The 24,010-nt window shown below is 35.8% G+C and overlaps 1 protein-coding gene across 3 annotated transcripts in view; it reads left to right on the top strand.

The window, feature by feature from the left end:
- Nucleotides 1–24,010, top strand: part of EVI5 (ecotropic viral integration site 5) — a 180,763-nt gene that overhangs the window by 137,987 nt on the left and 18,766 nt on the right. For all 3 annotated transcript variants that reach the window (XM_069478215.1, XM_069478214.1, XM_069478213.1), the window contains one exon: nt 8,868–8,963. In XM_069478215.1, the coding sequence (XP_069334316.1) occupies nt 8,868–8,963 (96 nt within the window). The remainder of the gene's footprint in view (nt 1–8,867; nt 8,964–24,010) is intronic.

Below are 24,010 nucleotides of genomic sequence, written 5' to 3'. Positions count from 1 at the left end.
CAAAAGTTTTGAGAGTCACACTATTTGAGCAATCTCTGAAATAATCACTGTGTGAAACAGAAGTGATTATCCTATTTGATTTAGACCCAACCAATCAGATTCTTCCTATGGGGTGAGGGTGGGATAATTCCAATCCTATCACCATGATATAATGGGGAGAGGGAATGGATCTGGAGGTAACAATCACGAAATCTATTGTAAAACATTATAGAGATGAACTGTAATTCAGCCTACTCTAAAGTTGCATTGTGTTTTAATGAAGTCCTAATTTATATGATTTAGTCATGTTACTTTTTAGTTTAATTTTCCAGTAAAATGTGGAAGAGAGTTGTACCCATTCCTAAAGCAAAAGGTAGGTTTGATTTGATATTTATTTATTTAATAGACAGGGTCTCGCTGTCTCACCCAGGCCAGAATGTAGTGGGATGAACATAGCTCACTGCAACCTCAAACTCCTGGGCTCAAGCGATCCTCCTGCCTTATCCTTCTGGGTAGCTGGGACTACAGCCATGTGGTACCATGCCTAGCTGATTTTTCTATTTTTTGTAGAGACAGGGTCTCATTATGTTGTCCAGCTGATGTTTTTTTTTTAACTGCTTATAGATTATTGAACAACCAAAGAGTAGATTTTAAATGAAGCATCCGTAAGTAACCTTAGGAGACATACATCTTTTCATATATGTAAATGAAGTACAATGTAGACCAGTGCTTTTTTTAGTAGATGGTTGGAGGAAAGAGGGAATGAATTGTTTTTTATTGATATTTTTTTCTCCTAGTATTTTACTAGGCATCTTGTTTTTTAATGCATTTCCAAGTAGTTACATTGTTATACTTTACCCCTAAACACTTAATCATGCCTATCATTAACTTAGTTATTTATGACCTTTTGATTAAGAGCCTCATATACAAAGCTCGCTGGTTTAAGGCCTTAATCTGAATCAGATATCGCTATAGATATCATAATGGTAATTACTAAAACAATTATTCAAAGATAGATCCAAGAATGAAGTGTGTATTTATAACTTTTACAGATGTTACATTAAGCCCTCTTAATATAAAGTTTCATTTGTGGTGTGACAAAAAATATGTATTTAAGTTCTCTTCAGTGAAAGTACAAGATACCAAAATTGTTGATATATTGGGCCTCTTTTTCTTTAAGTTTGTTGCTTACCTAATTAGTTTTACTTAGGAAACCAGTTAACTGGCAATCTGTTGTTATCAGCTAGACCAAAAGAAAACCTCAAGAAAGTGCAGGTTCCTGGTAAATTTATTAGTGTAGCTGACATTTTCCCACCTGCTTATCAGAAACAACCATGCGGACACTGTTTGAAAATAGAAAGCTATAAAAATACTTGGAAAAAAATCTTAAACACTAGATAATTGAACTGTCTCAGAAGTGAAATTAAATTGACACCAACTTCTTAAAACTATAGTAATTTATTGGTATGCTTTTTGATATTGTAAATACATAGTTACTCTGTTTTTACATTTAAAGTGGATCCTAAAAGACTTTGAATTAACATATTTAAATGAGACTCTATTAGTAGAACATAAAAATCACAGATTTTTTAGCTAAAATGTCATTTGTACATTTTAATTTAAATAGCATTTAAGACATCTCTTACTTTTTACTTCTGTTTTTCAAATATCAGCAATATTCCCTTAACTGAATCAGAATATCCCGTGCAGAACTTTTTATTTTTATTTTTTTCCAAAGACAGGAGGATCTCCAATCTGTCAACCAGGCTAGAACTCCTTGGCTTAAGTGGTCCTCTCGCCTTGGTGTCCCAAAGTGCTGGGATTATCAACATGAGCCACTGTGCCTGGCCCAATACAAGCTTTCTAACTGGTTTTCTGTCACATTGATGTGCCACTAATGTGTGACAAGTATGCTGAGATAGCAATTGTCTTGTCCAGGGGTCACTGCTAGAGCCTGGAGCTGCTTAATCCTTCTTTCCCTTTCCTCAGTTTACCCAGTGTGCCTTAAAAGTTGTTATTAGTTTTCTGTGTGTCTGTGTCTCCACAGAAACAAGGGTTTAATGGGCATAAAAATCCAGCTTTTTTGTTTATAAAAGTTTTACAATAGAAACTCATCATTAGGCTTTATAAAGTTTTCTTTAAATCTAAAATGGACTACTGGACTGGGCACAGTGATCCACACCCATGGATCATTTGAGGCAGGGAGATCATTTGAGGCCAGAAGTTCAAGACTGGCCTGGGCAACGTGGCAAGACCCGTCTCTATTAAAAAAAAAATAAAGGAAAACTGTATACAATTGGATTTAATCAAATATGTAAAGTTTTTGTCTTTGAAATTCTGCCTTTTTTCTACAATGGAAATTCAAGGAACATATTTTTTAGTCTCAAAATCAAAGACAGCTTCTTTGATTTTCACAAGCATCTTTCTAAAGTCTTTTTGTTTTTTTAAGTTAAAAGCATTCCATCTTTTATTGTAAGGTTTCCTAGCTGGCCCATTTTTCATCAAATATTGCCTTTCCTCCAAAGATATTAAGGTGCTATAACAAGGTTTTAGCTAAACCCTACTAAGACCCACCTTTGGAAGAAACATCTTCCAAAGGTTTTCTGTAAAACAGGTTTAATGATTCCTATGTTGCTAGCATGTTTTTTCCTTGCAGGTTTCCCTATAGGAAAATGTTGGTATTAATTATTGTTATTGGTCATTCTACAAAAAGTCTTTCTGCATTACTAAACTTCTTTTTTACATTGGAGCTTACCTTGGGCTTTGTCATCTTATTTGCCCTGAAAATTTTGTTATCCCACATGACGTTTTTTGCTATAGCATGTCCAAAATCTTCAAGAACTTTGCCTTTTCGGGGGGATCAGATTCTAAGCTATTTTCCTCCAAGTTCAATTCCAGACTGCAAACATCTAGCCTTTCTATCTCATCCAGAAGGATTTCTTCCTAAGAGTGGATTTCACTTTCCATTTAATCAACCGAGGAAGTGAAGATGACATGACACCAAAATTAGACCCAAAAAGCCACCCAAAAGGACAGCTGAACATATGTATCCAAATCAGTGATTCTCATCAAATTACTCCTCTTTGGAAGTAGATGCTGCTGCCATTTTTCATGTCACATATGGGATTTGGAGAATACCTTTTATAGGAATAATGGTTTATTTTATATCAATGAGTATTCTCCCTTCTTATATATTTTTTCTCTTTCCTACATTCTTCCTTTGTGCTTCACTCACTCTCTTATTCCCCTCTACTTAACACCATCCTTTTCCACTTTGAGGATATACAAGACTGAGGTGGAATAAGTCTAGAGTCAAGGAAAATCTTAGGATGAAATAGTCATCAAACAGACTGAATTTGAGTGGTGAGTTCATTAGTCTTTCTTACATTACTCTTTTGTTTTTATTCTGTGTCTTTGAAATATTTCATTTTAAAAGTGGGATGATTAAAAGTAAGGTGCAAACATAGCACAGGTAAATGGTATTGGACAGCTAGCTGTAAGTTGATAATATGGGTAATTAGCTTAGGGCCATAAATGCAAGTAGCTATAGTGTTTCATCTTTAGTTCTCTATATATTGCAATTCCCATTTAAATCAGCAGAGTCTAAAATAAATATTCAAGTAAAGACATAAACTTCTGTAACAAATCCAAGCAATCTAATTTGCTTGATGCTTAGCATAAATCTCCATGTATTCTTATCTATTTCATTGTTTCTCATGTTCAGAGTGCTACAAATTAGGGTAGAAAAATATGATTCTTGGGCAACCAATTCACTCAGTTTTTCATTTAAAAGTTTCTCATCTATGGAGTAGGAATAATAATAGTATCTGGGCCGGGCGCGGTGGCTCACGCCTGTAATCCTAGCACTCTGGGAGGCCGAGGCGGGCGGATTGTTTGAGCTCAGGAGTTTGAGACCAGCCTGAGCAAGAGCGAGACCCCGTCTCTACTAAAAAATAGAAAGAAATTACATGGACAACTAAAATATATATAGAAAAAATTAGCCGGGCATGGTGGCGCATGCCTGTAGTCCCAGCTACTCGGGAGGCTGAGGCAGTAGGATCGCTTGAGCCCAGGAGATTGAGGTTGCTGTGAGCTAAGCTGACGCCATGGCACTCACTCTAGCCCCGGCAACAAAGTGAGACTCTGTCTCAAGAAAAAAAAAAATAATAAATAATAATAGTATCTGTCATACAAAGTTGTTGTGAGGATTACATGTAAAGGGTTTAGAACAATTCCTGGCACACTTTAAGTGCCAGTCATTCTCCACCAGAGCTCCACAAGAGAATTAAGCCCTACAGAAAATAATTTGAGTAACTACAGTTGACCCTTCAACAATGCAGGGGTTAAGGGAACTTTGCAGTTGAAAAGCTGCACATAACTTTTGACATCCCAAAAACTTAACCACTAAATAGTCTACTTTGACAAGAAGCCTTACTGATAATAGAAATAGTCAGTTAACACATTTTTCTATGTTACGTGTATTATATACTGCATTCTTAAAGTAAGCTAGAGATAGAAAATGTTATTAAGAATATCATAAAGAAGAGAAAATGTACTTTACTATTCATTAAAGAGAAGTAGATCATCATAAAAGTTTTAATTGTCTTCATGTTGTTTAGGCTGAGAAGAAGAAAAAGGAGGGATTGGTCTTGTCTCGGGTGGCAGAGGTGGAAGAAAATCCGTGTATTTGTGGACTCACACAGTTCAAACCCATGTTCAAAGGTCAACTGTTATTTGCTCAGTTCTTCTAAGGATGGTACATAGTACCACTCTAGATGCATAGGAATTAAATCATTTACATATAATGATACTGTAGGCATTAGAGCTTAATCCTTTGGGAACCTCAAATGAGAGGGCTCATAGTGCTTAGCTATTATTATTTTGGTTGCAAGTGACAGAAATCCATATTCAAATTGGTTTAGGCCAGCCATTGTGGCTCACACCTGTAATCCCAGCACTTTGGGAAGTTTAGCAGGGAGGATCGCTGGAGACCAGGAGTTCAGGACCAGCCTGGATAACATAGTGAGACCCCCCTACCCACTGTCTCTACGGAAAAATTTTTAAAAAAGAATATGCCAGGCACGGTGGTGCATGCCCATAGTCCTAGCTACTCTGGAGGCTGAGGCAGGAGGATTACTTTAGCCGAGGAGTTCAAGGCTACAGTGAGTTATGACTGTGCCACTGTACCCCAGCCTGGGTAACAGAGTGAGACTTTGTCTCTTAAAAAAAAAAAAAAAACCGGTTTAAATAATAAGGGGACTTTATTGTTTCCTGTAAGTGAAAAAACAGGGAAGGCCTCAGAGATGATTTGATCAGAATTCTAACTTAGTATCGCTACTGTTCTTTTGCTTTAGCCTTTTCTCTGGCCATTGGGTTGAACTAATATTTCTAACTAAATTTTCAAAAGAAGAATATATTTTTTCTTAAATATGGGCTTATGGCTAAAATCGTAAGGTGTCTTTTATATATATTTTAGAAGCCTAGAATATTTGGACTATAATTGTTAAATAAGACAATTCTTTGCTTAGATAATTGTATCTGATATTTATATGTTAAATATGCGTTTCTTAACTACAGGAATACATTCTGAAAAATTCATCATTTGATGATTTCGTTGTTACGCAAACATCATAGAGTGTGCTTACACAAACCTAGATGGTATAGCCTACTACACACCTACACTAGATGATACAGCCTATTGCTCCTGCGCTACAAACCTATATAGCATGTTACTGTACTGAATACTGTACGCAATTGTAATAGGATGGTATTTATTTATCTGAACATATCTAAACATAGAAAAGGTACAGTAAAAATACGGTATAAAAGATAAAAAATGGTACACCTGTATAGGGCATTTACCATAAATGAAGCTTGCAGGACTAGAAGTTGCTTTGAGTGAGTCAATGAGTGAATGTTGAGTGAGTATGAAGGCCTGTGATGTTACTGTACACTGTTATAGATTTATATACACTGTACACTTAGGCTGCACTAAATTTGTAAAAAATTTCTTCAGTAATAAGTTAACCTTAGTTTCCTGTAATTTTTTACTTTATAAACTTAAAAAATGTTTTTTACCTTCTTGACTCTTTGTAGTAACACTTATCTTAAAACACAAACACATTGTACAGCTGTACAAAAATATCTTCTTTCTTTATATCTATATTCTATAAGTTTTTTTCTATTTTTAAATTTTTAAGTGTTTTTTTCACTTTTTAAACTTTTTTGTTAAAAACTAAGACAAAAACCTGTGACCTTGGGGCCACATGTGGCCTTCTGGATGCTTAACTGTGACCTTTTAACTGAGTCCAAATTTTACAGAACAAATCCTTTTATTAAAAGGGGTACAACAGAGAAAAGTGAAGCTTTTCTTGCCTTCTTTAGTGCTTAAAAAATAGCAATCTTGAAAGCAGAAGGCTGCAGGTTCCCCACCCCGGGATGTCATTGTCTTCCACCTCCACATCTTGTCTCTCTGGAAGGTCTTCAGGGGCAACAACACATGGAGCTGTCGTCTCCTATGATAACAGTGCCTTCTTCTGGAATATCTCCTGAAGGACCTGCCTAAGGTTGTTTTACAGTTAACTTTATTTTCATATAAGTAGAAGGAGTATACTCCACAATAATGATAAAAAGTATAGTGTAGTAAATACGTAAGCCTGTAGCGTAGTCATTTATTGTCATTATCAAGTATTATGTGCTGTACATAATTGTATGTGCCACTTTTATATGAGTGGCAGCACAGATTTTTTTTTATACTGGCATCACTACAAACGTGAATGATGTGTTGCACTGAGACATTATGATGGTTGCTAGTCACCGGGCAATAGGAACTTTTCATCTCCAGTATAATCTTACGGGACCACCATCATATATGTAGTTCATTGTTTATCAAAATGTCATTATGTGGCGCATAACTGTATAAGAAAAATGTTTTAAGCCTATAGAAGCTGTAGTTGTGCTTTTACATCTACACAAATATTAATTATGCTAAATCACTTCAATAGGCCATATTCCAATAAAAAGTTTTAAAGACAGGCTGTCACAAGAAATAGAACAAAACTACAAAAAAGGGGGGCTTATAGAAATAACTTGATGAAAGGATTTGAAGAATAGACTACATTTAATTAGGGATGCAATTTAAGAAGGAAGGATAGTTAATGCAGAAGAGCAATCTTGTTGGAATGGCCCCATGACTCTACAGGGAAACTATCTGTTCTGTTGCTAGAGCAGTGTTAGTTCTTCCTGCCAAGAATATTAGGGAAGTGTATGCAGGACAAAAGTGGAGAGTGGACTTGGCTTCAGTCAGAGGACTAAAGCATAGAATCTTCAAGGCCCCTTCTTACTGTGATTGAAAGATAGCAATAAGAATCTCCACACTGGAAAATGCTCTTCAGTGCAACCCATTACTCTCAAGGTAATTGTACAGAACCTAATACACATTTTAAAATCTACTTTTTAAAAACCCATGAGCCAGGCTTGATTGCTCATGCCTGTAATTCCAGCACTTTGGGAGGCTGAGGCAGGAGGATCACTTGAGGCCAGGAGTTCAATACCAGCCTGGGCAACATAGTGAGATCCATCTCTACAAAAAATTAGCTGGGTGTGCATACTGTAGTACCAGCAACTTGGGAAGCTGAGACAGGAGGATCACTTGAGCTCAGGAGTTCAAGGCTGCAGTGAGCTTGTGATTGCCCTACTGTACTCCAGCCTGGGCAACAGAACAAGACTCTGGTCTCTTAAAAAAAAAAAAAAAAAAACAAACTATAAATACTTAGATAGCACTAAAGTAACTTTTACAGGGACTTCAAAGCTCTCTAAAATCAGAATGTGTATCTTTCTGCTCTATACGTACTGATATTGAATGATCTTACTGAGAGACGATAGTAAAGTGCAAAACAGCATGTATATTGTCTGTAGTATGTGTGCTTGTATTTGTGTGTGTTTGATTATATATGTACACAACATCATGGAAAGTCTACACTAAAAAACTTTTAACAATAGTTGTCTCCATGGAAGGAAGCTGGGTGTTTGGCATCTGTTAAAAATAAGCTGATATTCTTCTGATTTCAGGAGTTATTAAGTAGTTTCAGTAAATGTCTCTGGATCAGAGCTTCTTAACGTTTTAAACATCAACACAGGGCTTCCTAATTAAAAATAATCTGAAGATACCAAAAGCAATTTTAGTTTCACTCTTTAATAAGCTCTTGATCTTAAAAATTCATATTTGTTTTCAGGTGGTGTAAGAAAAAGGCAACTCTTTGCCTTCCTAATCCATATCCCTGGAAAATAGTCCCAACACTCTTCTAAAACTCACTCACTTACTCTTAGGATCAGGAGCACCTTTTAATCAGTTGTAATACCTCTGGGACTCTCAATACACATTCCTGAGCAAATTAAACAGGGGACTCAGAACTGTCCTTCCCTTTTTAGAGTGATTTGGAAAGCTTTTTCTTTTTCCCCTTCTCTATTCCCCAAGCAAAAGCAGATTCCCAGTGTAGTTATGGGAAGCTTGCCATCTTCTTAAGGATTGAATCTCTTACGTATGTATTGAGAATCATCTGCCCTCAAAATAACTAGATAAATGCCTTTGAAATTCTTGGGTAATTTTTTCATGAGGAGACCCATTCAATTATTGATTTCTAAGACTTCCTAAAAAGGTACATTTTGTAAATTGTATTTATTGTAAACCACTTCCATTAAACATTATTTAGAAACATTCATTATAGTTCACTATGAATTATTTTTCAGAGGTAGTTTGAGAATGACTTTGTTCAGAATGCAGTGAATTAAAGGGTATGTGCTTATGCTCTCTTATATCTTGAAATATTTGAGTACATGCTGTGAAAAATTGCCTCTTGTTTTTGCTTTGTTGTTTTGTCACACAACAGAAAGAAGAAGGAAAGCTTCAAGGACAGCTTAACAAGTCTGATTCGAACCAGTATATTAGGGAACTGAAAGATCAGATAGCAGAGCTGAATCATGAGGTAAGTGATAAATTTTGATCTTCACATATTTCTTCCTTCCTTCCTCTGTATTGTAACAACACTTTGTTACTGGTTATAGGACTGATTCTTTTATGTTAAATATTTTCTATGTATTCTTGGTTATAATTGATAATATTTTTGCAAATTGTTCTTCTTTTTAACAAGGATTTTTCTGTTCTAATATTGAGGATTTATTTTCCTTAAATCTCTTAATCATGACCTAAAATGATCAGTTAATATTTTCATGGCAAATATTTTTATTATGTTATGAAAACTCTTGATAGTTTGCCTGGATGTCAAAGTTACTTCAATTAAATTGAAATTTTCCTTGTGCCTATAGAATAGATTTGTGATATTTACCGTTGTGGATAGAGGGAAGTCTTCTTACTCTTTTCTTCTTTTCCCCCTCATGGTGGTATTACTGAGATTGCAAAAAAGGATACTTGCCTAATATCAGTTAACAGATTTCTTGGTATTTGAATGCTTTTAAAACTGGTACTACGTTGATCTGTGAGCTTCAACTCACAAAATTTTCAAGAGTTTTACTAGATACTATACTGTGTAATTTAAATTATTTAAACTGGTATGTATTGACTAGAGAGATACTTTTTGTTAATGTGGCTCTAGGTCAATTTCCTTGTCCTTTATTATTTTCTGATTATAATTATCTGGCTACACATAAATGGAAAACCATGTTTCTTTTGAATTATTTATAAAATAATGCTTATTCATAGTGATGAGATTGGAAAGGGTAGCATAAACCTCATTTGTTTACAAGAGAAGAAGAAGAAAGAGAAAAAAGAAAGACACTCATTTTGACCACTAGATGAATTTAAACTTCAAAGGAAAAAGTTTAGACATTACCCTTTCCTGGTATTATACTCTTCAGTTAAAGTCTGAATGTTTTGGGTAATACCTCCTGGACTTCAGTAGTCAATCTAAGAATAAATTCTAAATGAACAAAAAACAAAGCATAAACAAAAATGATAAATCTTAGATGTGGTTCAATTTGTTTTGAAATTTGGGGCATCATTCCTGTAAATATTAATTTTCAGCTATGAAAACATTTGAGGGATTCAGGATCTTATATATAATCTTTACCTATTTGTGTGTATTTTTTATAATCTGATATCTGTATAACCACATATGAAAGAACAAGTCACAAATAAGCATGTTCTAGAAATCCTTACTCTGTTGAAAAGCATAGGAATTATTTCATGTTCAAAAAGGTGTTCTCAAGGGAAATTATGACTAGAATAAAGCCATTTCCCATTTAAAATTTTGACATCTAATGATAGGGAAGCTTTAATGGTGCTGAATTAAGAAAATTGTATATAGATTAACTTTATTTTAAAACTAGTCTAAAAATCAGTCAACAAACATTAATTTTGCCTGTCATGTGCCTTGACTAAAAATACTCATGATCTCCTCGTCAGGACTATCAGAAAATAATTCACGTGAAGTTTAACTTTAGTGTCAGTTTTTTGTGTGTGGCCTATGAAAGCAGACTTAGCTTATAAAAACATGAAAACAAAATTAATCAACAGGGTAGAATTTGCTACTTAAAATATAAGAGCCAGACTGTGCAAATTAAAAGACTAGAAACCAAACTATGTGTCTTTTTAAAAAGAAAGGAAAAAAAATCCTTTAAAGTATTTTCATTCATTAGTACTCTTCCTTATTCCAGATAGGATTAAGTAAATCTACAAATGCTACAAAATAGCAAACCGCAATTTTGGGAGAAAAAAGAAGGAAAAACAACTGTAGAATATAATATGGAACCATGAATAAGACCAGTATAAAAATACACACCACAAAAATATGTATTTCCTGTAATTGGGCCTCAAACTTAACTCTAAGGTTTTCAGCTAAGTCAACACAAAAGGGGAAACCTGGTTACTTAAACATTTCGGAGTGTTTATATAAAAACAGACCAATTAGTTAGAAGAACCACAACTATTCCTGATATGAAGACTGAATAGAAATTTCTCTATTGCTTCCTCATAAAGGAGACCTAGTGTAGTTCCCTGGTTATTTTCCTTAACATTCTATAATAGAATGGCTTCATAATCATAAAGACCTAATAATTTAAAAAATAAACTTTTTAAAAAACTTTCATATAAAAGTACCCAGGTCACAAGTTTATAGCTCAGGAAATTATCACAAAATGATCACAATCATAACTACCACCCAGGTCCCAGAAATAGACCCCAGAACCCCATTCATACTCTTTCTCCCAACCACTACTCCCTTCTCTTCAAAGGTAACCATGATCTTGACTTTTAATACAATCGTTTAAGTTTTTGAACTTTATATAAATGGCTTTATTTTTTTGTATTTTGCTTCTTTTGCTTAACATTGTGAGATTTTACTTTGTCGTTTTAAAATGTGGCTATAGGTTATTAATTTTCAGTGCTGTGTAATTTTCCTTTGTATAAATATACCATGATTTATTTATTCTGTTGATGAAAATTTGGATTATTTCCTGTTTGGTCTGTTAAGAACATTGCTGCAAGTGATTATGCCAGTTTACATTCTGATGAGCAGTGAAGAAAGTTCTTATTGTTCTACATCCTCATCAACATAGGGAATTGTCAGTCTTTCTAATTTCAGCCAGTCTGTGACTATGAAGAGGTTTCTCATTATGGATTTAATGTTTATTTTCCTGATTACTAATGAGATTGAGTACCTTTCCCCCAGTATCTAGAACAATGGTGACATGAAGTATGTACTTCATGAAAATGTTTTTAATAAATGATGTTTGGGAAAGGCTTTGCAGATGAGGTAACATATAAGCTGCAATAGGAATGCTAAGAAACTTTTTTTTTTTTTTTTTTTTTTTTGAGACAGAGTCTCACTCTGTTGCCCAGGCTAGAGTGAGTGCCGTGGCTTCAACCTAGCTCACAGCAACCTCAAACTCCTGGGCTCAAGCGATCCTCCTGTCTCAGCCTCCCGAGTAGCTGGGACTACAGGCATGCGCCACCATGCCCGGCTAATTTTTTGTATATATATATTTTTAGCTGTCCATATAATTTCTTTCTATTTTTAGTAGAGATGGGGTCTCGCTCTTGCTCAGGCTGGTCTCGAACTCCTGAGCTCAAACGATCCGCCCACCTCGGCCTCCCAGAGTGCTAGGATTACAGGCGTGAGCCACCGCGCCCGGCCTAAGAAACTTTTTAATGTATGAAAATCAGTGGAAAGAACATTCCAGACCAAAACAAAAACAAAAAAGCAGAAAAACCAGGTGACACAAAGACACAAAGAAAATGAAGTGACTTTTTTGAGAAACAATATTAGTGTGGTAAGAGTGTAGTGGAGAGTAGGAAAAATGGTATGAGATAAGATTAGAGAGGTAGATGGGGTCAGATCACATACAGTCGGCCCTCCGTGTCTGTGGGTTTCCCATCCATGGATTCAACCAACCATGAGTTGAAAATATTAAAAAATTGCATCTGTACTGAACACATACAGACTTTTTCTTATTATTCCCTGAACGATACAGTGTAATAACTATTTACATAGCATACATAGCCTTTACATTGTATTAGGTATTATAAGTAATCTAGAGATGATTTAAAGTATATAGGAGGTTGTGCATAGGTTATATGCAAATACTATGCATACTAGAGCCTTGAGCATAAGTGGATTTTGTTATCTTTTTGAGGGCCTGGAACCAATCTCCCACAGATACCAAATAACAACTAAACAGTGCTTTGTAAGCTAGGATATATATTAATATAATAGTTTGGGTCTTAGTATAGTGGGAAGCTTTTAGATAGTTGTTGAATTTTTTTGTTTGGTTTTGTCTTTTTAAGAGACAGAGTTTCAGTGTGTTGCGCAGGCTGGACTAAAGCAATCCTCCCCGCTCAGCCTCCCAAGTAGCTGGGACTATAGTGCACACCACCTGCACCTAGCTTATTTGGATGATTTTTAAGCAGGGAGTAAATGATCTCGTTTGCCCTGTTTGCTGTATGGTGAGCTGATTATAGGAGAGAAAGAATGGAAACAAAGAAATTCATTAGGAGTCTGTTACAATCATCCAGGTAAGATCAAAGATAGCTTAGAAGGAGGGAAGAAGTGGAAATGTTGTAATGTGGATGTATTGGAAATCTGTTTTTCTTATAAGAGAAAGCAATCAATGGCTTCAGAGATTTTTGGCTTGAGCAATTGAGTGGGTCTTTGGTTGGTGCCACTAACCAAAATTGAGGAAAGGTAGAAAACCAAGAGCTCTGTTTTGTTTATGTTAAGGTTGAGATTAACGTTAAACATTCAGATGAAGATATCAGGCAGTGGATATGTGAGTCTGAAATTCTAAAGAGAGGTCAGTGTTAAAAACAGGTGGAGGCCGGGCGCGGTGGCTCATGCCTGTAATCCTAGCACTCTGGGAGGCTGAGGCAGGCGAATTGTTTGAGCTCAGGAGTTCGGGACCAGCCTGAGCAAGAGCGAGACCCCGTCTCTACTAAAAATAGAAAGAAATTATATGGACAGCTAAAATATATATAGAAAAAATTAGCCGAGCATGGTGGCACATGCCTATAGTCCCAGCTACTTGGGAGGCTGAGGCAGGAGGATTGCTTGAGCCTAGGAGTTTGAGATTGCTGTGAGCTAGGCTGACGCCACGGCACTCTAGCCCGGGCAACAGACTGAGACTCTGTCTAAAAAAAAAAAAAAATAGATGGAGTACTCACTGGCATGTAAACAGCATTTGTATGTAAAGAGAAGGGTGTCCAGGAGCAAGTTCTAAGGCTTTTCCAATCTTTAAGGTCAAGGGAGCCAGCAGAGGAGACCCAAACCACCAGTGCAATAGGAGAGAAACTGTGGAGACACAGGAGTCCCGAGAAGGAAGATAGGAGCATTTCACCATAGTTATTTCAATTAGATTTTAACTTTTCCCAATCTTTCTGAAGAATAAACTTATTAAAAAATATTTCTTCAGAATTTTTCACCATTTATCAGAGAATGGTGGATGATTTAAGAAAGAACTTAAGAGAAGGAATGTTCTATGACTGGATATCACTGAAATACCTTTCCTGAAGAAGTTTGAGAAATGGAAGCTATTTTGGGAAAAGCCTAGCAAAAACAGAAAACACCCCACTATTTTAGTATGCCATAAACAACATACAACCTAGGTAGATAAAACCAACTTTCTTTCTAGGGATAATCACTGTATTGGTTTCTGGTACCCCAGAAGGTCTGCTATCATCCTGTTTCCTTTGTTGGGGAGCCAGTTTTTTAAGTTAAGTCATCAGTCACAGGAGTCTTCTTTTAGTATTTCTGCTAGCTAAATAAGCAATTAGGAATTTGAATAAATAAAAGGAAATCTAAACAAAGCCTTTATTGAAGTTTAGGCTAGAAAATGTTTATATGTGAGTACTCAAGTTTTAAAATTCTAATAACTGTTTATGTACACCTGACCTATAGATTTAATTAAATATCCCCCCAAAAGTATTTTTGTGTCCTAGATAATATAGTTTTTAACGTGTATGCTCATTTTGTGACAGTACAGTACATCCTCACTTAACATCATTGATAAGTTCTTGGAAACTGTAACTTTAAGCAAAACAATGTACAGCAGGTCCTCTAATAACATTATTTCATTTATAATGATGAGGAAAAGAATTGGTTTCTTTATATGTCATTTCACTTAAAGTCATAGTTTCCAAGGGCCTATGGATAATGTTAAGTGAAGACTTACTTCTTTTCATATTCTTTGAATCTTTTTCTCCTTACTTGGGTATTTTTCTTTTTAAAAGTAGTTAATAAAATCATTTGAATTTTTTTATAGGAAGCTTTTAAAAGACTCATTCAATGCTGCTCTTCATCAGGGATTAAAACCAAAATATTAAAGGTAGAAAAGAACTTAGTCATTTGGTTCTGTAGTTATTTGCAGCTGTTTTTTTCTCTTTCTTTCATACTGAATGATACTGCTTTTTTGTTTTTTTAAATTCATGCTTATTCTATACTATTTTTCCCAGTCCTCATTTCCATTTAGATACTGTAAAGCTCCAAGTATGTTACCCAGTTTACAGAGTGGTACCCAAGAACAGAATTGATATTCTTACCCCAAAACTACATTTATAACAACTGTCTACTTCTAGAGGCAGAAATAAGAATTTAAAATAGTACTTTCTATTTGCACTGATAGCTGCTGAATTTTAACTTTTAAGAAAATTTTAATGTTTAAGAAAAACTTCAGTGTATGCAGTTATAACATGTATGTTTTTGCCATAGAAACTCTTAGTTTCTCCAGTGTAACAGCTTCTTAATAAAAGAAGTTATTCCCTTAAACTTACTCTTTCTCTAATTAGTACAGTGTAAAGTCCCATGTGGGAGATACAGGAGCTTACACAAGCCTCAGGGCAGGTCAATAGTTGCTCTTCACTGCACAAAAGGTCTCATGTAGAAATGAGAGATCCCATTTGTACTCCTGTGAAAACTGCTTTACAGCCCTTACATGTGTACACTGTTCTTTAATCTTAAAAACTCATTCTTATGACTTCTGTAAATGAGTGGCTATTATTTCTATTCCTCTTATATGTTCTTTTTTATCTTGGATATGTAGTTTATCTTATTTGAAGTCCATTTTAAAAATTGTCGTACCATGTACAATTTTTTTGTCTGGAATAATATCACTATGTAAAATACTTAAGGCTGAGGTTTAGGTTCTTTTTTTTTTTTTTAAGCAGGGTCTTGCATTGTTGCTCAAGCAGGCAGTACAGTGGCCTGATCGTAGCTCGCTGCAGCCTCAAACTCCTGGCCTCAAGCAGTCCTCCTGCTTCAGCCCCCAAAAGTGCTGGGAGAATAGGCATGAGCCACCACGCGCACTTGATTCATATATTTTTAAAATCAGAAGTGTTTTTTAAATTTATCTGGTTTTTTATTTTATAAATGAGGACACTGAGGCCCCAAGAGTTAAGGGACTTACCCAAAGTTACACAGCTAGTTAGTAGCTGAGATGGAACTAATTCCCAGGCATTCTGGCTTCTGATCTACTGCATCCCACTGCCCTACCATAATCCTGCTGGCCCACTTAACTGTCACGTATTAAATTAGTAGGAGTTCCGTAAGTTTAATTGGATTAAATTGAATTGCTTTTCTCAGATGAGAACCCAACATCTGGTTATAAAAATCTACTCTTATCTTGTATTCTTTATTTTTCTTTCTGCAGCAGGTTCTGGACTTCTGTTCCCTCTAAGACTGGGGAATTTGTCTGACTTGGACCTTCAGGTTCTGCTTCAGTTTCCAGTAGCTGCTACTAAAATCATAGCTTTTAAATATTAGATGACTTTCTGAAAACACACAACTGAGATTTTCTAGGTAAATTTGACATTTCCAGAAACAAAGAACTAGTTAACCCAATTCATAGATACTTACTATTTAGGAAATGTAAGCTTATTCAAGGATGTCAATTAGCTAGTCAATGAACTGGCTATTCAATGCATTCTATTTGAAGAGTTTGGAATTTAACTGGCAGCCAAACTTCCAGCAGTTGTTTCTAGATTAATTCTTTTTTAATCTCTGGGGTAACATATCTTTCTATTTATTCCTTGCCTCCAAAAGATTGTATAATATACCATCAGGGAAAAACTGTAATAATCCCACGAAGAATGCCTTACCTTATTCAAGACTTTCAGACTACTTTTAAGTTTTATGTTATATTCATAAAAAGAGGGTGTTATACCCAATACTATGCATCTATGTATCTCATTCCTGCTGTGAGTAAAAAATATTTTTAAACTTGTTAATGAAGACATGTGCCTCTAATGATAGTAATTTCATTAAGAAACTAGAGTTGGCCGGGCGCGGTGGCTCACGCCTGTAATCCTAGCACTCTGGGAGGCCGAGGCGGGTGGATCGCTCAAGGTCAGGAGTTCGAGACCAGCCTGAGCAATGAGCGAGACCTCGTCTCTACTAAAAATAGAAAGAAATTATCTGGCCAACTAAAATATATATAGAAAAAAAAAAATTAGCCGGGCATGGTGGCGCATGCCTGTAGTCCCAGCTACTCGGGAGGCTGAGGCAGTAGGATTGCTTAAGCCCAGGTGTTTGAGGTTGCTGTGAGCTAGGCTGACGCCACGGCACTCACTCTAGCCTGGGGCAACAAAGCGACACTCTGTCTCAAAAAAAAAAAAAAAAAAGAAACTAGAGTTGATTCATGAGAGCATAGTGGGAGAGGGGTAAGGTGAAATATGGAAACCACTTACAATCAAAATAAAAAACCAAGTGAAGGAAGGTATTAGAACTTAGAAAAAATAAGATATCAAGGAAGGAAGACTCTTAGGAATATTAACTAGGGTAGCATATGCCTGCAGGAGGGTTTGTTAAGGGATTTCTAGGAGGAAATTTGAGTAAACAGCCAATTTAGAGAATACAGAATCAACCTAAAACTGGAGATTTCAACCTAGTACTCAGAATTAAAGGACCAAATATCCTCAAGGGATATATCACACTGGTCAAGGAATAGAACCAAGTGGGATTGTAAAGTTAGAGTTGGATGTTAAACTGCATTAGATGGAATATTTTCTGACTTTATGCTAGACACTGTGGGAATTACAGTGTTGCCTTACTTTCAAGGAATTTTCAGTCTGGTTGGGAAAAGTAGAAAAGTTAATTTGATAAAGAGTATATGGTTGGCACTGACAGTACCTAATGGTTCAGAAATGGGAGATAACACAGCACTTAATTTCATTTGTTCTGATTAATGGTGGTTCTCTCCCTGATGCTCAGGGGTAAGCTGAATTGTGATTTCCTTTATGGCAAAAATTGTGTCTCATTCAGCCTTATATTTCTTAGGGTCTTCTGAAGTACTGACACAGTATTCTGAAATTACAAATGTAATCAGTTCTCTCGGTGTTCCAATTGCCCCAAATTTGGCCACTGGAAGCTCTTTCAAGCTGGCTCTGGTGTCTTTTTTTTTCCCCTTCTACTACCTCATTATTCTTTGAGCACCTCTGTGTTTCCTGGCATTAGATAGCAAGTTTTCTTAATAGTACATACTTTACATGAGTAGAGCTAGATTTCAATTGTATGGTGCCAAAACGATGTTTATTAATACCTGCTCAGTTTGGTTTTAGTGTGTGATACTGAAAGTAGCATTCCTAGAGATTGATATGATGGCTGAGAGTAAAGCTTTCTTGATCAGACCAATAAGAAATGCATAAAATACAACCTACTTCCTTAACTATGTTTTGAAATAGTTTTGAATTATGTTCCTTTTGAGGTCTTGATCCATGATGCATTTCAGAGCCAATTTGAATATTTTCAGTCTAATTTACGTATTCTTTTGCCATTATTCACTGAGCTACCCAATACATCACACTTGTTTTGTAATGCTCTGTATTCTTAAATTTAAAAGTCCTGTTTCTTCAATTATGCCAGGATTTTGAAATATAGTCAATCATTTTTAAAACCCTATTTTCTTTTAGATGAAGTAATTCCATTTTAAAATGCTATTTTTTTTTTTTTTTTTTAGGAAACAATAACATAGTGTGGACAGTTTTTCAAATAGGAATAGTTGAAAATGTGCTCCACTAATTTACTAAATTTCAATTTAAAGGGGAATTGATGAAAGATGAATAGCTAGCTCTCTCAGATTTATAAAAACTAAAATTTTCAATTGTGGTTAGAACTCTTTAGTGCAGTAAATCATGTGCTTCTCATGAACCGTATCTCACAGATGCAGCTGGACATGAGATAGTCAGATTTTGACTCCCTACAAACTGGACAGCAGAAAATGTCATACAAATAGTACATGTCAAAGACTTAGTGCTAATTTGCTGCCTGTCTGATTTAAGTTATTGTGGTCAGTCTGAGGAACCTCTGATATGATAAGATAGCATTCATGAGGTCATGTGGTTTGCAGATGCCCAATCTTAGCAGCCCATGAGCACCTCAGGATGAGGAAGAGAGGGATACTACTTTGTTTGAAGACTTATTTTGTGTTCAGTAACAGGATAGTGTGGGTGTGTGGCTTTATGTGTATATTTTATGTTTTAAAAATTATTTTTCCATCAGGAGTTATAGTTTCTGAAAAAAACTGAATATTACAAATGCATTCATCTCCTTTTATTAATACTTTAGTCTAAAGCATTAAACTTTTTGTTGCATGTGTTTTCTGCTTGTTTAAAATGAAGCTGTAGGAAGTAGCCACTGTTTCTTTTCTGTTGAGGAAAAAACTGGATGTAGAAGATGTACATTGTTGCTGAATATTTTTTAAATCAATTAAAAACTATTTCTACATTTTCTAAATAGAAAGTTACTTTTTAAAATCTGGAATCATTTCCATTGGAAACATACCCACAAAATGGCTCTCTGATTTTATATATATAAATAACAGCTTTACTGATATATTATTTACGTATGATACGATTCATACCTTTAAAGTTTACAGTTCAGTGGCTTTTATTAATAGTATATTCACAGAGTTATGCAACCATCATCACATTCGATTCCAGACCATTTTTAAGAAATTCTGTACTTATTAGCATTAACTCCGTATTTGCCCCCAAGCCTCCTTCCCCCAACCCTAGGCAACCACTAATCTATTTTCTGTCTCTATGAATTTCCCAATTCTGGACATTTAATATAAATGGAATCATACAATATGTGGTCTTCTGTGACTGGCTTCTTTTACTTAGCATAATGTTTTCACGGTTCATTAATGTTATAGCATGTGGCAATAGTTCATTCTTTTTTGTTGCCTAATATTCCATCATATGGATATACAGGCATACCTCATTTTATTGTGCTTTGTTTTATTGCATTTCGCAGATATTGTTTTTTACAAATGGAAGGTTTGTGGCAACCCTAAATTCAGCAAGTCAGTCAATGCCATTTTTTCAACAGTATGCACTCACTTTGTGTCTCTCTATGATTTTGGTAATTCTCACAATGTTTCAGAATTTTTCATTCATTATAATATTATTATAATACCTGTTCCAGTGATCTGTGATCACTGATCTTTGATACTACTATTTTAATTGTTTTGGGGTGCCACAAACTGCACCCATGTAAGAGCATATGTTGTGTGTGTTCTGACTGGCCATTCCCCCATCTCTGTCCCTCTCTTTGGGCATGGCTATTCCCTGAAACACAACCAATACTGAAATTAGGCCACTTAATAAGCCTACAATAGCCTCTAAGTGTTCAAGTGAAAGGAAGAGTCACACATCTCTCGCTTTAAATGAAAAGCTAGAAATGATTAAGCTTAATGAAGAAGGCATGTGAAAAGCTGAGAAAAGCCAAAAGCTAGATTTCTTGACCCAAACAGCCAAGTTGTGATTGCAAAGGAAAAGTTCTTAAAGGAAATTAAAAGTGCTGCTCCAGTAAACACATGAACAATAAAAAAGCAAAAAGGCATTATTGCTGATATGAAGAAAGTTTGGTCTGCATAGAAGATCCAACAAGCTACAACATTCCCCTAAGCCAAAGCCTAATCCAGAGCAAAGGATGCTCTCTATAGTTCTGCAAAGGCTGAGAGAGGTGAGAAAGCTGCAGAAGGAAAGTTTGAATCTAGCAGAGGTTGGTTCATGAAGTTTAAGGAAAGAAGCTGTCTCCATAACATACAAGTGCAAAATAAAGCAGCAAGTACTAGTATGGAAACTGCAGCAAGTTAACTGGAAGATCTAGCTAAGATAGTTGATAAAGATGGCTACACTAAACAACAGATTTTCAGTGTAGTCTAAACAGCCTTATATTAGAAGATGCCATCTAGAACTTTCATAGCTTGAGAAGAGAAGTAAGTCAATGTCTAGCTTTATAGCTTCAAAGGACAAGCTGACTCTCTTGTCAGGGGCTAATGCAGCTGGTGACTTTAAGTTGAAGCCATTGTTCATTTACCATTCCAAAAATCCTAGAGCCCTTAACAGTTATGTTAAATTTACCCTGCCTGGGCTCTGTAAATGGAAAAACAAAGCCTGGATAATAGCACTTCTGTTTACAGCATGGCTTACTGACTATTTTTTAAGCCCACTCTTGAGACCTGCTCAGAAAAAAAAAAATTCCTTTCAAAATATTAGTGCTTATTGATCATGCACCTAGTCACCCAAGAGTTCTGATAGAGATGTACAGGGAGATTAATATTTTCATGTCTGCTAACACAGCATCCATTCTGCAGCCCATGGATCAAGGAGTCATTTTGACTTTCACGTCTTATTTAAGACATCATTTCATAAAGGCTGAAGATAATGATGCTATTGATAGTGATTCCTCTGGTGGATTTGGGCAAAGTAAATTGAAATCCCTCTGGAAAGGATTCATCATTCTAGATGTCATTAAGAACATTTGTGATTCATGGGAGGAGGTCAAAATATCAACATTAACAGGCATATGGAAGAAGTTGATTCCAGCCTTCGTGGATCACTTTGAGGGGTTCAAGACCTCAGTGGAGGAAGTCACTACAGATATGGTGGAAGGAGGTAGAGAAGTAGAATTAGAAATGGAGCCTGAAGATGTGACTGAACTCCTGTAATCTCATGATAAAACTAGAACAAATGAGGAGTTACTTCTTATGGATGAACAAAGAAAATGGTTTCTTGAGATGGAATCTACTCCTGGTGAAGATGCTGTGAAGATGTTGTTGAAATGGCAACAAAGGATTTAGAATATTCCATAAATTTAGTTGATAAAACAGTGGGAGGGTTTGAGAGGATTAAGTCTAATTTTACTGTGGGGTAATATACTATCAAACAGCATCGCATGGCATGAAGAAATCATTCCTGAAAGGAAGAGTCAATCAATGTGGCAGACTTCATTGTTATCTTATTATAAGAAATTGTCACAATTACCCCATCCTTCGGTAACCATCAGTAATCAGAAGCTGTGAGCAGTGAGGCAAGACCCTCCACCAGCAAAAAGATTATGACTCACTGATGATTCAGATGATCATTAGAATTTTTTAGCAATAAAATATTTTTTAATTAAGGTATATACATTGTTTACAGACATACTATCACACAGTTCATAGACTATAATACAGTGTAAATATAACTTTTATATGCACTGGGAAACCAAAAAATCATGCGACTTGCTTTATTCTGATATTCACTTTATTGCAATGATATGAAACCAAACCCAAAATCTCTCTGAGGTACCACATTTTATTTATCCATTCATGGTTTTATGGATATTTGCTTTATTCCCACTTTTTGGCTATCACAAATAATGCTACTGGGAACATTTATGAACAAGTTTTGTAGGAACATATGTTTCATTTGTCTGAGTATGTACTTAGTAGTGGAATTACTGGGTCATATGGTAACTGTTACATTTAACCATTTGAGGAACTGCCGTACTGGTTTCCAACGTGACTCTACCAGTTTACATTTCTACGAGAAGTATATGAGTGTTCTGATTTCTCCATATCCTTGTTAACATTTGTTGTTATTTATCTTTTTGATAGTAGTCATCCTGGTAAGTATGAAGTAGCATCTCATTGTGGCTTTGTGCATTCCTCTGATGGCTAATGATGTTGAGCATGTTTTCGTATGCTTATTGGCTGTTGATGTCTTCTTTAGAGAAATGTCCATTTAGATCCTTTGCCTGTTTTTATTTTTTTTTATATAATTTAGTTGTAAGAGTTCTTTATGAGGCCTGTCCAGAAAGTATCCAGCCATGTGATATGAAAATAGAGACATTTATTGAAGAAGGTATAAGGAACATTGTACATAGGACAATGACACCTCAGTCCCCTTCAAAGTAGGCACCTTCAGACCCCACACAGTTCTCCCAGCGTCTCTTAAGCTAACCTGTACACATTCAGCATTCTCAGTTGTCTGTTTGTTGCAGGCGCTCTAGAATGTGGATCACTTTCAACAGATTCTCAACCATGTTTGAAGCCTTTGTGCCACACTTTTATTTGCCCTGTACTCATTACATTTTCCCCAAAAGCATTCTTTTTTTTTTTTTTTTTTTTTTGAGACAGAGTCTTACTCTGTTGCCTAGGCTAGAGTGCCACAGCAACCTCAAAGTCCTGGGCTCAAGTGATTCTCCTGCCTCAGCCTCCCGAGTAGCCGGGACTGCGGGCATGTGCCACTACGCCTGGCTAATATTTTCTGTTTTTAGTTGTCCAGCTAATTTCTTTCTATTTTTAGTAGAGATGGGGTCTCACTCTTGCTGAGGCTGGTCTTGAACTCCTGACCTCAAGCAATCCTCCTGCCTCGGCCTCCCAGAGTGCTAGGATTACAGGCATAAGCCACCATGCCCAGCCCCAAAGGCATTCTTAATCATCCCAGTAGTTTCCTCAGAGAAATGTTCGAGCTTAATGCAAAATTTGATGCACATTCGTTGCCCTACTCGGGCAGTCATTTTGAATGCGACGGCCACACAGTACATGTGCTTACTCAACAGCATCTAGCGCCCCTCTGAGTAGTACAGTGAAGTCGTCATTGTTCACGCATGTGCATTGCAGTCCACTCTCCTTGGCTGCCTGGTTACATCAATATTGTGCGGATTGTTCTTGTTATATTAACAATGACTGGATACTTTCCAAACAGACCTCATATACTAAGTGCATATGCCTTATATATGATTTCTGATTTTTAAATATCTTTCTTCACTAAATTGTTTAAACCAGAATGACTTCTATATGACTAGAATGGTTTTCAGGCTTTCTTCTCTATGGAACACTGAGAGAGTAGTTGACTTTCTAGATTATGCCTGTTTTGATAGGAAAAGGAAATGAGACTTATTAAAAAATTCTTAATCTTATATATGACACCAAAAGCACAAGCAACAAAGAAAATAGATGAACTAAACATCATCAAATTAAAAATTTTTGTGCTTCAAAGAATACCATCAAGAAAATGAAAAGACAACCTACAGAATGGGAGAAAAAATTAAATCATTTATCTGATAGGGAACTTGTTATCTAGAATATATAAAAAATTCTCATGATTCAATTTTTTTTTTTTTTTTTAAAGAGATATGGTCTCTCTAACCCAGGTTAGAATGCAGTGGTACGATGATAGCTCACCGCAGCCTTGAACTTCTGGGCTCAAGCAATCCTTCTGTCTCATCCTCCCAAGTCTCTGGGACTATAGGCATGAGCC

The sequence above is a fragment of the Eulemur rufifrons genome, chromosome 8 (assembly GCF_041146395.1).
Source record: "Eulemur rufifrons isolate Redbay chromosome 8, OSU_ERuf_1, whole genome shotgun sequence".
Classification (NCBI taxonomy): Eukaryota; Metazoa; Chordata; class Mammalia; order Primates; family Lemuridae; genus Eulemur; species Eulemur rufifrons.
The sequence above is the reverse complement of the archived record's forward strand: the minus strand, read 5'-3'. Positions and strand labels throughout refer to the sequence as shown.